The 13,834-nt window shown below is 46.3% G+C and overlaps 1 protein-coding gene across 1 annotated transcript in view; it reads right to left on the bottom strand.

Annotated features, from left to right (window-relative positions):
• grm6a (glutamate receptor, metabotropic 6a) overlaps positions 1-13,834 on the bottom strand; it is a 71,669-nt gene that overhangs the window by 1,348 nt on the left and 56,487 nt on the right. Inside the window, exons 9-12 of the mRNA XM_056275501.1 lie at positions 12,984-13,248; positions 9,864-10,099; positions 6,915-7,076; positions 3,575-3,724 (exon numbers count right to left, since the gene is read on the bottom strand). Coding sequence (XP_056131476.1) covers positions 3,575-3,724; positions 6,915-7,076; positions 9,864-10,099; positions 12,984-13,248 — 813 coding nt within the window. The remainder of the gene's footprint in view (positions 1-3,574; positions 3,725-6,914; positions 7,077-9,863; positions 10,100-12,983; positions 13,249-13,834) is intronic.

Below are 13,834 nucleotides of genomic sequence, written 5' to 3'. Positions count from 1 at the left end.
CTCCATGCTGGATGTTGTAAAAGGTCAACACAGACAGAAATACATTTTTGGTAGCCACCTGTACTGATGATGCACAAGCCAAGATTGTGAAGGCTGATGTTGTTTCACTTTCAGTTCATTTTACTTAGCACTTTAAAAAGCGAGTGGGTTCTGCACCAAAAGGCATCACAAAGACAGACATATATGTATGTACACACACAAAAGCATAAAGGCATACATGTGCAGAACAGATGTGGAAATAAAGCAAGATTAAAGTAGAAACAGGTTAAACACAATTTAAAACCCAACATGTTAAACACAATTAAAAGTCAGAGAATATAAGTGGGTCTTAAAATCACAGACAGTTGAATCAGTTCATCTGGACACAACGTTTACTGACAGAAACGTTTCATCCCTCATCTAAGTGACCTCTTCAGTCTAAACCGACTGCAGGTATCCCCACCCTGATAAACAACAGAGGTGATGAGGAGGTGCTGGGTAGCTATGGTGTCAAGGAGAGGAATGTGGAAGGACAGATGGTGGTGGATTTTTTCAAAAGGATGGAAATGGCCGCGGCGAATACATATTTGAAGAAGAGGGAGGAACACAGGGTGACGTATAAGAGGGGAGGAAAGTGCACACAGGTGGACTATATCTTATGCAGGATTGTAGTTCTGATTCTAAGTTATTCCTTAATTTTGCTCTTAAGAATGGTCCTAAGAAAAGTCTACGTCAGATTCCTGACCTGATCTTAACCTGCAGAATTGTCACCCCTATGTTCTTATGATGATGAATCCCATCGTCCTCGTAAATTGAAAGTACGTGCTAGTTGATCCTGATTAGCATAAGTGAACTTCAGAAACCACACTCATGAATTGAAATAAAAGTTGACAGAAGTCAAGAGTGCCCAAACGAAAGTCTAAAGAAGATGGCACACCGGACTCCGTATGTAAAAGACGGTACTGCTGCAGGGAGTGAACATCAAAAGAGCTGTCATATTTAGTAGTTTCAGTAGTGGATATAAATAACAGAAAAAAGATGCATTATATGCAGTCATGGAATAAATTTCCAGTGTTATGCAGATGATACTCAGCTGTATGTACTGATAAGGGCTGATGATCAGAGGCCTGTTCGTCTGCTGTGAAAAATTGGATGTCATGAAATTTCCTGCTTTTAAATGTGGATAAAACAGATGCTGGTCGTTGGCCCTGCTAGACACAGACACCAATTTGATAAAGTAACAGTAACATTCAACAGCTCTGATTTCAAAAAGTGTGGCAGCCAAAGATCTTGATGTTACATTTGATCCCAGCCTTTCCTTTGATAAGCACAGTAAAGAGACTGCCTTTCTTCACTAATGTAACATAGCTAACATTCAGTCTTTCGTTTCATGTCTTTATTTACACATATACAATTTAAAAAAAAAATAAAACATATAATTTGAAAATGAACATGAAGGGGAATTTCCCAAAAATCCTCCAGGGGCTTGAAAAGTGGCATTCTCCTGGCAGCATGCTACAAGAAACAATTACAGCAATGCAGTGTGCACAATTTATACGTATAAATCAATTATTCCAGACATAGCATTTGCTGCCCTTGGCTGACGCAGGGACTCTACTACTACTACTACTACTACTACCACTACTTTCAGCTGCTCCCGTTAGGGGGCGCCACAGCAGATCATCCGTTTCCATCTCTTCCTGTCCTCTGCATCTTCCTCTGTCACACCAGCCACCTGCATGTCCTCCCTCACCACATCCATAAACCTCCTCTTTGGCCTTCCTCTTCTCCTCTTCCCTGGCAGCTCCATATTCAGCATCCTTCTCCCAACATACCCAGCATCTCTCCTCCACACATGTCCAAACCATCTCAATCTTGCCTCTCTTGCTTTGTCTCCAAACCGTCCAACCTGAGCAGTCCCTCTAATATACTCGTTCCTAATCCTGTCCTTCTTCATCACTCCCAATGAAAATCTCATCATCTTCATCTCTGCCACCTCCAGCTCTACCTCCTGTCTTTTCATCAGTGCCACTGTCTCCAAACCATACAACATAGCTGGTCTCACTACCATCTTGTAAAACTTCCCTTTAACTCTTGCTGGTACCCTTCTGTCACACATCACTCCTGACACTCTTCTCCACCCACTCCACCCTGCCTGCACTCTCTTCTTCACCTCTCTCCTGCACTCCCCGTTACTTTGGACAGTTGACCCCAAGTATTTAAACTCATACACCTTCATCACCTCTACTCCTTGCATCCTCACCATTCCACTGTCCTCCCTCTCATTCACGCATAGGTATTCCGTCTTGCTCCTCCTGACTTTCATTCCTCTTCTCTCCAGTGCATACCCCCACCTCTCCGGGCTCTCCTCCATCTGCTCCCTACTCTCGCTACAGATCACAGTCCACGGAGACTCCTGCCTGATCTCGTCCGTCAACCTGTCCATCATCATTGCAAACAAAAAAGGGCTCAGAGCTGATCCTTGATGTAATCCCACCTCCACCTTGAACCCATCTGTCATTCCAACCACACACCTCACCACTGTCACACTTCCCTCATACATATCCTGCACCACTCCGACATACTTCTCTGCCACTCCCGACTTCCTCATACAATACCACACCTCCTCTCTCGGCACCCTGTCGTATGCTTTCTCTAAATCCACTAAGACCCAATGTACCTCCTTCTGACCTCCTCTATACTTCTCCATCAACATTCTCAAAGCAAACATCACATCTGTGGTGCTCTTTCCTGGCATGAAACCATACTGCTGCTGCTGATCACCACCTCTCCTCTTAACCTAGCTTCTATTACTCTTTCTCTCCTCTTAACCTAGCTTCTACTACTCTTTCTCTCCTCTTAACCTAGCTTCTGTTACTCTTTCCCATATCTTCATGCTGTGGCTGATCATCACCTCTCCTCTTAACCTAGCTTCTACTACTCTTTCTCTCCTCTTAACCTAGCTTCTTTTACTCTTTCCCATATCTTCATGCTGTGGCTGATCAACTTTATACCTCTGTAGTTGCTACAGTTCTTCACATCACCCTTGTTCTTGAAAATCGGTACCAGTACAGTTCTGATCCACTCCTCAGGCATCCTCTCACTTTCCAAAATTGTGTTAAACAATCTACATCTATTAAACAATATAATCTATTAAAATATATGGCTCACAAATACACAGAGACTCTAATACAGGCATTTGTTTCATCCAGACTTGATTACTGTAATGTTGTTTTCAGGTCTGCCACATGCTAGTACTAAAAGTCTTCAGATGGTTCAAAATGCTGCAGCTAGAACCTTAACAATCCAATCCTATCATTGTACCAGAGCCATAACAACACTATGCAAACACTGTGACAGAACCATACCAGAACCATATTAACACTATTCAAACACTGTACTGGAACCATACAAGCACATCCAAAAGCTGAGTCAGCACTGTGTGGTTTTTGCTAGTTCATGAAAGTTACCCAGCTGGCCCATTCTTTTTCTACCTTTAGTTATAGAGCAGTCATGCTAGTCCACTATAGAACTCTATTTGGCCTGCTTCAGTTTGCTTTGGGTTTGAGGTAGTTGGGACTGGTTCAGTTCTTACCTTATCAGAGGACTGTGCTGTGCCAAAGAAGATGGGGACAAATGCCAGCCAGATGATGCAGGTGGTGTACATGGTGAAGCCGATGGGTTTGGCCTCGTTAAAGGTCTCTGGAACTCCACGACTCTTCACTGCATACACTGTGCAGGTTACCTAGTAATGTACGCAAAATAGGTTACCTAGGAAGATGTAGAAAAAACATTTACCCATCTCCTTTAACCAATAACTTCTTATGGGGGGCTGGAGCTATCTCAACACGCTCCTCAGGGGCCTCATTCATCAACCATTCCACATCCATGGAATTTATTAGCCCAGAGGTTTGTCTGGGAGGCCAGTGTAGAACCAGGTAACCCCTGAATTTAGACACAAGTTGGTTAACACTGATGTCTCTGCAAGCCTGGTCGATTGCTCGTTGCAAGAGGTAGACAACAGATGTTAGGGGGAAGGAATTACAAATGACCATCAGGCCTTGCCATTGGCTGTCTGACAATTTTGAGAGCTAAAAAAAGCCACGGGTGTGTAGGAACAAATTTGTGCTTACGAACATTTGATGAATGAGGCCCCAGGTCACCAGTCCATCACTGGGTCAATCACATAATTAACAGTCAATTAATTATATCAACATCTGCATTACTGCTGATGCCAAGTCAAAGTCAAAGTATCTTTATCGTCCCTTGCAGGGAAATTAGTTTGCAGCCAGTATAAAAACTCTCACACAAAGGCAAAACATACAAACACCAAGGTGGAATTGACAACAGGACATAGTGGGCAAGGAGAACCAAGGTAGGTCAAATATAAAATGTAAAAAGTATAAATACAAAATATAAAATATACAGACCAAGGAAACTAGCAAAATGCAGACACCAGATAAATACTATCTACGATTTAACAACTGGATGGCAGTGGGGACAAAGGAAGCCCTGTATCTCTTAGTCCTAATACAGGGCATCCTCAACCGATGACCTGAAGGTAACAGCTCAAACTCTGGCCGAAGGGGGTGATCTTGGCACTCCAGAAGGGAAGTAGCCTTTCTGAACACCCTCCTGTTATAAAGGTCAGTAAGCTGGGCTTGGCTTCCCCCTGAAATCTTGCTAGCCCGTTTGATGAGTCTATCAAGCTGTTTTTTATTGGCCAGAGTAAAGTTACCAAAGCAAGCCACAATACAGTACGTTAAAACTGTTTCAATAAAACTTGTATAAAAGAGAGTCATCATCTGGGAGGAGACATTTCATGTCCACATTTTCCTCAGGAAAAAAAGTCTTTGTTGGACCTTCCCTGATGTGGAAGCAACATGAGTTTCAAAGCACAATTTTTTGTCGAGAACAACCCCCAGATATTTGTAGCGGTCCACAAGCTCCATGTCAGCACCTTTAATGCTGGTTGGTACAGGACTAGGAGGAGTCTTTCTAAAATTGATTATCATGTCTTTAGTTTTAGACACATTTAAGTGGAGAAAGGAGTCATCGCACCAAGACACAAAATCATCGACCACAGGTCCATGTTGTTCCTCTTCCCCTTCAAGAAGACTTACAATCACTAAATCATCCGCAAATTTGAATGTCTACTGGTACGGTTGCTATAGCGACAGTCATTAGTGTACAAGATGTAGAGTAACGGGAAGAGGTAACAGCCCTGAGGGGAACCAGTTGAAGAGTACAGCTGATTGGAAAAGCAGCCATTAACCCTCACACACCTATCAGTCAAGATGTCCAGTATCCAGCCAACTAGATTAAGACCCAGTTTGAAAAGATGAATTAGCTGTTCTTTAATGCATTCAGCTTGTCTATGAAATCGTGATAATCAAATCTCAAGTAAAATTTGTTTAACTCATCAACCAATTGTTTATCTGAATTAAAACCAGCCAGAGCAATGTTCCTGTTGCATTTGTCTTTACACCCAGTCATAGATTTCATACCGTTCCAGGCCACCCTTAAACTGTTACAACAGTGACAAACACCCGGGGGAATTCCCTCGGGAGATAACGGGGTCTTACCGACACAGACAAGAGCTCAATATCCGGCAAACACAGCCGCTCCCATACAGTAAAATTGTTGCACCATCTGCAAATGATATACAGGCACACAGCCCCTCCGTGACATTTCTGTGTTACCGCATTATCCCGGTCCAGCCTTATGGGAGCGCCAAAGCCATTTATATCCATATATGCTGCACCAATCCGCCTGTCAATCTCCCGCTCCATCCCACCCTCACTCGTGAACAAGACCCCGAGATACTTGAACTCCTTCACTTGAGGCAACAACTCATCCCCAACCCGGAGGGAGCAATCCACCATTTTCCGGTAGAGAACCATGGCCTCAGACATGGAGGTGCTGACTCTCATCCTGGCCATTTCACACTCAGCTGCAAACTGCCCCAGTGCGCACTGGCGGTCGCGTTCTGATGAAGCCAGTAAAACCACATCATCTGCAAAGAGCAGAGATGCATTTCTGAGGTTCCCAAAACGGACACACTCCTCACCTTGGCTGCACCTTGAGATCCTGTCCATGAGTATGATAAACAGAATCGGGGAGACAAGGAACAACCCTGGTGGAGTCCCACACCCACCGAAAACGTGTTTGACTTTGTGTTGAGAATGCAGACACAGCTCTCACTTTGGATATACAAGGACCGGATGGCTTGTGTTGAGTGTTGTACCGGACCATTGTGGTGAAGAAGGAGCTGAGCCAGAAGGCAAAGCTCTCAATTTACTAGTCAATCTTTGTTCCAAACCTCACCTATGGTCATGAGCTTTGGCTAGTGACTGAAAGGGTGAGATCGTGGATACAAGCGGCTGAAATGAGTTTCCTTCGTAGGGTGTCTGGACTCAACCTTAGAGATAGGGTGAGGAGCTCGGACATCCAGAGGGAGTTTGGAGTAGAGCCGCTGCTCTTTCGTGTTGAAAAGAGCCAGTTGAGGTGGTTCGGGCATCACAGGGCACGGCCAACTGGGAGGAGACCCCGGGGTAGACCCAGAACTCGCTGGAGGGACTACATGTCCAATCTGGCCTGGGAACGCCTTGGGATCTCCCAGGAGGAGCTCGAGGGCGTTGCTGGGGAGAGAGACGTCTGGAGTGCCCTACTTAGCTTGCTGCCACCGCGATCCTACCCTGGAGAAGCGGCTGAAGATGAATGAGATATTATATCAATCTATACAAAACTTACCATCTCCATCCATCTCACACTGTACAGCCATCTCTTTTTCTTTCTTCCCCACTCTGTCTGTTAATCTAACAATGATTTATGACCCATCATCTGTTAACATAGATCACCAACAGTCAATATACGAGTAGTTGTAAATAGATACCAGATTACTACCAGGTACATGTTAGATATCTATATCCTACCATAAGAACTATACTGTAGGTGAGGCAGCAGATGATTGACAGGTCTGACATGTCACATTTGAAGATCCCTCGGGCAAGCTCTGGGTTCGGGGGGCGGATCTCCTCATAGTCGATGGTGGTGTGAGGGGGAATCACAGCAAACCAGACAAACACACCCAGTACCTGCAACAAACACACACACACACACACACACACACACACACACACACACACGCGCTTGTGTGTGCTCGTGTAACGGTGTGTTTTCTGTCCATAGAACACACTATACCTTAGTGTGTTCATGTGTTTGTTTTCTGTGTGTCAGTGTTTTTGTCTGTTTATCTCGGTGTGTTTGTGTGTTTCTGTCTGTCCCCGTGTGTGTGTGTGTGTGTGTGTGTGTGTGTGTGTGTGTGTGTTCTTGTAGTTTTATCTTTGTGAGGGCCAGTTTGAGTTTTTAACCATCAAGGTGAGAACATTATGGCTGGTTTTCATTTCTCTTAGAATGTATTTTAGGATTAGGGTTAGGGTTAGGTTGGGTTAGGTTGGATTGGGGTTGGGTTGGGTTAGGGTTGGGGTGAAGGTTAGTGTTAGGGTTGGGTTAGGTATTAGGGTTTAGGGTTTGGGTTGGGTTGGGTTAGGGTTGGGTTTTGGTTTAGGGTTAGGGTGGGGTTGGGTTAGGGTTGGGGTTAAGGTTAGTGTTAGGGTTGGGTTAGGGTTTGGGTTGGGTTGGGTTGTTGGGTTGGGCTTTGGTTTTGGTTTAGGTTTAGAGTTAGGGTTGGGTTAGGGTTAGGGTTGGGGTTAAGGTTAGTGTTAGGGTTGGGTTAGGGTTTAGGGTTTGGGTTAGGGTTGTTGGGTTGGGTTGGGTTTTGGTTTAGGGTTAGGGTTGTTGGGTTGGGTTGGGTTTTGGGTTAGGGTTACGGTTAGGTGTATAGTTCTGATGGTTAAGATAACTAAATCAGAATCATGTTTATTGGCCATGTATAGGTTTGCACTACATGGAATGTGACTCTGGTTTCGTGGTTCTCAGTGTACTTAACATAGAATAACAACACTACAACACAACAATCTTCACATATATACACAGGGACTGACTTATACAGGTGAAATAAGAGGTGATAAGGTGCAATGGTGCAGAGAACATATCAGAGATGCTAAAATAGAAGTTAGCAGGTTACTGACATACATGCCCGAGTTAGATGGACATGACAGCGTGTACCAGTATATGTACAATGTACAGTACAGTATACACAACATGTATAGTACAGTATATACAACATGGTTGGATTTATTTGACAGTGTTAAGTGTTTATTTGAATGACAGCCCATGGAAAGAAACTGTTTTTATATCTGGTTGTTTTGGGGTACTGTGCTCTGTAGCACCTATCAGAGGGGAGGAGTTGGAACAGGTTGTGACCAAGGTGTGATGGGTCTGCAGTGATGTTGCCTGCCTGTTTCCTGAGTCTGGAGGTGTATAAGTCCTGAATGGAGGGCAGGTTAGCACCAATGATTTTCTCTGCAGACCTAACTGTCTGTTGTAGTCTGTCTCTGTCCGGTTTGGTGGCCGAACCAAACCAGACAGTGATGGATGTGCAGAGGACAGACTGGATTATTGCAGTGTAGAACCGAATCAACAGTTCCTGAGACAGGCCGAATTTCTTGAGCTGGCAGAGAAAGTACATCTTCTGCTGGGCCTTTTTGATGATTGTGTCTATGTTGGATGCCCACCTTAGGCCCTGGGAGATTGTGGAACCCAGAAATATGTACGTTTTCACCACAGACACTGTGCTGTTGAGTATGGTGAGGGGGGCAGTGTTGGGGGGCTCCTCCTGAAGTCCACTGTCATCTCCACTGTTTTGAGTGTGGTCAGCTCGAGGTTGTTATGGCCGCACCAGAGGGCCAGCTGATCAACTTCCCGTCTACATGCAGACTCGCCACCATCCTGGATAAGGCCAGTGATGGTTGTGTCATCTGCAAACCTCAGGAGTTTAACAGATGGGTCACCTGAGGTGCAGCAGTCATTTGTGTAGAGGGAGAAGAGTAGAGGGGAGAGCACACATCCCAGGGGGACACCAGTGTTGATTGTCTGGGTGCTGGATGTGATTTTCCCCAGCCTCACCAGCTGCCTCCTGTCTGTCAAGGAGTTTTTAATCCACTGGCAGATGGGAGCTGGTACAGTGAGCCGGGTGAGTTTGGAGTGGAGGATATCCAACGCTGAGCTGAAGTCCACAAACAGGACCCTTGCGTATGTCCCTGGGGAGTTGGGGTGTTGGAGGATGTACTGCAATCCCATGTTGACTGCATTCTCCACTGACCTGTTTGCTCAGTAGGTAACTGCAGAGGGTCGAGCAGGGGGCCTGTGATTTCCTTCAGATGGGCCAACACCAACCTCTCAAAGGATTCTATGACCACAGACGTTAGGTCAATGGGCCTGTAGTCATTTGAACCTGTGATAAGAGGTTTCTTGGGGGCCGGGATGATAGTGGAGCCCTTGAAGCAGGAGGGGACTTCACACAGCTCCAGTGATCTGTTGAAGATCAGTGTGAAAATGGAAGCCAGTTGGTCAGCACAGACTTTAAGACGGGAGGGTGAACCCTCAGGCCCAGTGCCTTCCTGGTCTTCTTTCTCTGGAAGAGCTGGTGCACATCCTCAACACAGATCCTGAGTGTGGGTGGGGGTTCGGTGGGGAGGGGAGAGTGGCTGGCAGGGAGTGCAGTTGGTTGTGTGTTGTGGTAGAAGAGGGTGAGGGGTGTGAAAGTTTGCTTTTCAAATATGTAGTAGAACCCATTTAGGTCATCAGCCAGTTGATGGAAGGTTCAGGTTAGTCATGTAGTTCTGATGTTAAGTTTAAGGTTAAGGGCTAGGGAATGAATGCGGTCAATGAGGGGCCTAAGAAAGATAGAAGTACAAAGATTCTATGTGTATCTGTGTGTGTGTGTGTGTGTGTGTGTGTGTGTGTGTGTGTGTGTTTACCTGGAGAGATATGAGGATAAAGGTGATGACCAGCTGGGAGGTGGGACTTATGAATTTGGGTGGGGTCACAGATCTCTTGCCCTCTTCAAAGATGCGATATATTCGGTTGGTTTTGGTCAACATGGCGGAGTAGGTGATGCTCATGCCCAAACCCAAGAACAGTCTCCTGAAAGCACAGACCACCGCTCCAGGCTCTGCTATCATCAGGAAAGTTATCAGATAGACCAGGAATATTCCTGCCACACAGAGACACAAAATACACAGCATCTCTTCAGATTAAACCTTTTTATCAAAACATCAATCCATCTATCCACCCACCCACCAACCTACGCATAATCACGTACCATCCCCCTATTCAACTGTCTAGTCAACCATCTATCCATCGACCCACACCAACAATAGCAACAGTGGCAGTAGTAGTAGTAGTAGTAATAGTAATAGTATCTGATTTGATTTTTTTTTTTTTGTGGATTTTTCTCCTCGTTTTCCCCCCTATTGTACTTGGCCAATTACCCCACTCTTCCGAGCTGTCCCGGTCGTTGCTCCACCTCCTCTGCTGATCCGGGGAGGGCTGCAGACTACCACATGTCTCCTCGGATACATGTGGAGTCACCAGCCACTTCTTTTCACCTGACAGTGAGGAGTTTCACCAGGGGGACGTAGCGCATGGGAGGATCACGCTATTCCCCCCAGTCCCCCCCCCCGAACAGGTGCCCCCGACTGACCAGAGGAGGCGCTAGTGCAGCGACCAGGACACATACCCACATCCAGCTTCCCGCCCACAAACACAGTCAGTTGTGTCTGTAGAGATGCCCGACCAAGCTGGAGATAACAGGGATTCGAACCGGTGATCCCTGTGTTGGTAGGCAATGGAATAGACCGCCGCGCCACCCAGACGCCGATTTGATTTATTTTGAATTTGTAAAAAAGAAACAAAACAGACAAAAACACCTTAAAAACAACACAATAATAATCTTAAATTGAAATTAACAATAGACCTATACAACAAACTCAATAAACTGTCCTTCTTCATCACTCCCAATGAAAATCTTAGCATCTTCATCTCTGCAACCTCCAGCTCCACCTCCTGTCTTTTCGTCAGTGCCACTGTCTCCAAACCATATAACATAGCTGGTCTCACAACCATCTTGTAAACCTTCCCTTTAACTCTTGCTGGTACCCTTCTGTCACACATCATTCCTGACACTCTTCTCCACCCACTCCACCCTGCCTGCACTCTCTTCTTCACCTCTCTCCTGCACTCCCCGTTACTTTGAACAGTTGACCCCAAGTATTTAAACTCATCCACCTTCGTCACCCCTACTCCTTGCATCTTCACCAGTCCACTGTCCTCCTTCTCATTCAACGCATATGTATTCTGTCTTGCTCCTACTGACTTTCATTTCTCTTCTCTCCATTGCATACCTCCACCTGGAGAGGTGGAGACCTCTCCAGGCTCTCCTCCACCTGCTCCCTACTCTCGCTACAGATCACAATGTCATCTGCAAACATCATAGTCCAGGCAGCATGGATCCACCGGTACCTCCTGCCAGAGAGTAGGAGGGTGAAGTGGATGTAGGAAGGGTGGGTGGGGTCCTTCACGATGCTGAGAGCCTTCTGTGTGCACCGTGCATCATAGGTGGCCTGGATGGATGGGAGAGCAGTTCCTATGATCTTTCCAGCTGCGTGGGATGTAGGGATTTGCGGTAGGAGGCCTTGCAGTTCCCATGCCAGACAGTGATACAGCTGGTCAGAATGCTCTCTATAGTGCCTCTGTAGAATGTGATGAGGATGGGTGAGGGGAGACTCGTCTTCTTCAGACGCCGCAGGAAGTGAAGATGCTGCTGAGCCTTCTTGGAGAGCACAGTAACATGAGGACCAGGACAGGTCCTCTGTGATGTGAACTCCCAGGGACTTAACACTGCTGACTCTCTCCACGTCCATACCATTGATGGTCAGAGGGGTATGGTGGGCACTGCTCTTTCTAAAGTCAATAATAACCTCCTTAGTTTTTCCTATATTTAGGGAGAGGTTGTTGTTTTTGCACCTTGCCACCAGCTGATCCACCTCCGCTCTGTATGATGATTCATCGTTGTTGCTGATGAGACCTACCACTGTGGTGAGACCTACCACTGTGGTATCATCAGCAAACTTTATAATGAGGTTGGAGGTGGATTATGCTGTGCAGTCGTGAGTCAGCAGGGTGAACAAGAGTGGACTGAGCACACAGCCCTGTGGAGCGCCGGTGCTCAGTGTGATGGTCCTGGAGGTGATCTAGCCAATTTACACTGACTGGCCTCCCCCGTGAGGAAGTCCAGCACCCAGTTGCAGAGGGAGGTGTTAAGGCCCAGCTGGCTCAGCTTTCCGATCAGCTGTTGTGGTATGATTGTGTTAAAAGCTGAGCTGAAGTCAATGAACAACATCCTCACATAGCTGTTCTTTCTGTCCAGGTGGGACAGGGCTGGACTGTAGAGTGGTTAGTGCAGTATGCAAAATGGAGAGCGTCCACAGTGAAGGGCAGGTTCATTCCTCTGTATACTTTGCTGTACTTCCTCATTCCACCACCAAGTCTTCCTTCCTCTGTCCTGATGACACACTAAGTACCTTTCTAGCTGTCTCCCTCACTATTTCTGCAGTGGTTGCCCAGCCATGGTGGCAGAGGATCTGTCCAAATGGCAGCATGTAAAGGATGAAGAGAATGGGACACAGCATCAAACCCTGGGGCAAACCATGACAGACAGGAGCTGTGGTTGATTTGCAGTTGTTAATGGAGATGGGTTGATGTCTGCCGGAGAGGTAAGACTTGAACCAGAAGAGGGCAGTGCCAGTTATGTGAAGGGGGGATCTGAGGCGTGTGATGAGTATGGGATGATTAATGGTGACAAAGGCAGCACTGAGGAGGATGAGGATGTTGAAGAAAGCGGGCATCAGAGGCCAGCTATAGGCTGTTGGCTACTTTAATGAGAGCAGTCTCTGTGCTGCTCTCATTAGATAGTAGTGATAGTAGTAAGTAACAGTATTAGTGCTTGTGGTATTGGTAGTAGCAGCAGAACTAAAAGTAGTAATAGCAGTCAGTAATAGCATTATATTACATTATAGTATAGTATTAGTACAAGTTACCAGTGAGCAGTACATAGCTGAGCTCTCTCCCTGAAGCTCTGACAATAGGAGTATTGTTGTATTTGATGAAGGTGAGTACTACAGAGCTGGTGGCGAGAATTCCCAGCATGGCCAGAGCCACAGGGATAACCGCCCAGGGTGAGTGCCACTCCAGTTTAATGATGGGTGTGGGCCGGCAGGCGGTGCGGTTTGGGACAGGACGCATGTCAAATGGACACATCTCACAGGTAAATTCATCCAACTGGTACTGGTAACCATCACACAACTGGAAGAGAGAGAGAGACAGACAGGGACAGAGACAGAATGAGAGAGAGAAAGTACACAGTTAACACTTGATGCTCTGGATCCTGGACACTGGTTTGGATATCTTTCCTTTTTAAATAAATATTCAAGAAGGATGAGTGAACCTAGCCATTGAAGATGCACAAGTCAGTGCATTCTTAGTGCCGATCCCAAGCATCAAGAAGGGTATCCGGCATAAAACCTAGAACTTTGCCAAATCAAATATGCGGATCATAAATCAGATATCCATACCGGATCGGTCGAGGCCTGGGTTACCAACGACCACCACCGGTACTGTTGGCCAGCAGGGCACCGGTGGAAACTATGCTACTGTTGGGCAAAGGAGAAGAAGAGGGGGAAGGCATGTCCAGAGGCAGCGGGAGAGGAGGAAGGGTAGGAGGGTTGAGGTGAGAGTCGGAACTTTGAATGTTGGCACTATGACTGGTAAAGGGAGAGAGCTGGCTGACATGATGGAGAGAAGGAAGGTAGGCATACTGTGTTTTAGAGACCAGGTGGAAGGGGAGTAAGGCCAGGAGTGTCGGAGGTGGGTTCAAACTCTTCTACCATGG

This window comes from Lampris incognitus, chromosome 2, assembly GCF_029633865.1.
Source record: "Lampris incognitus isolate fLamInc1 chromosome 2, fLamInc1.hap2, whole genome shotgun sequence".
NCBI lineage: Eukaryota > Metazoa > Chordata > Actinopteri > Lampriformes > Lampridae > Lampris > Lampris incognitus.
This window is presented reverse-complemented; position numbering and strand designations above follow the sequence as displayed.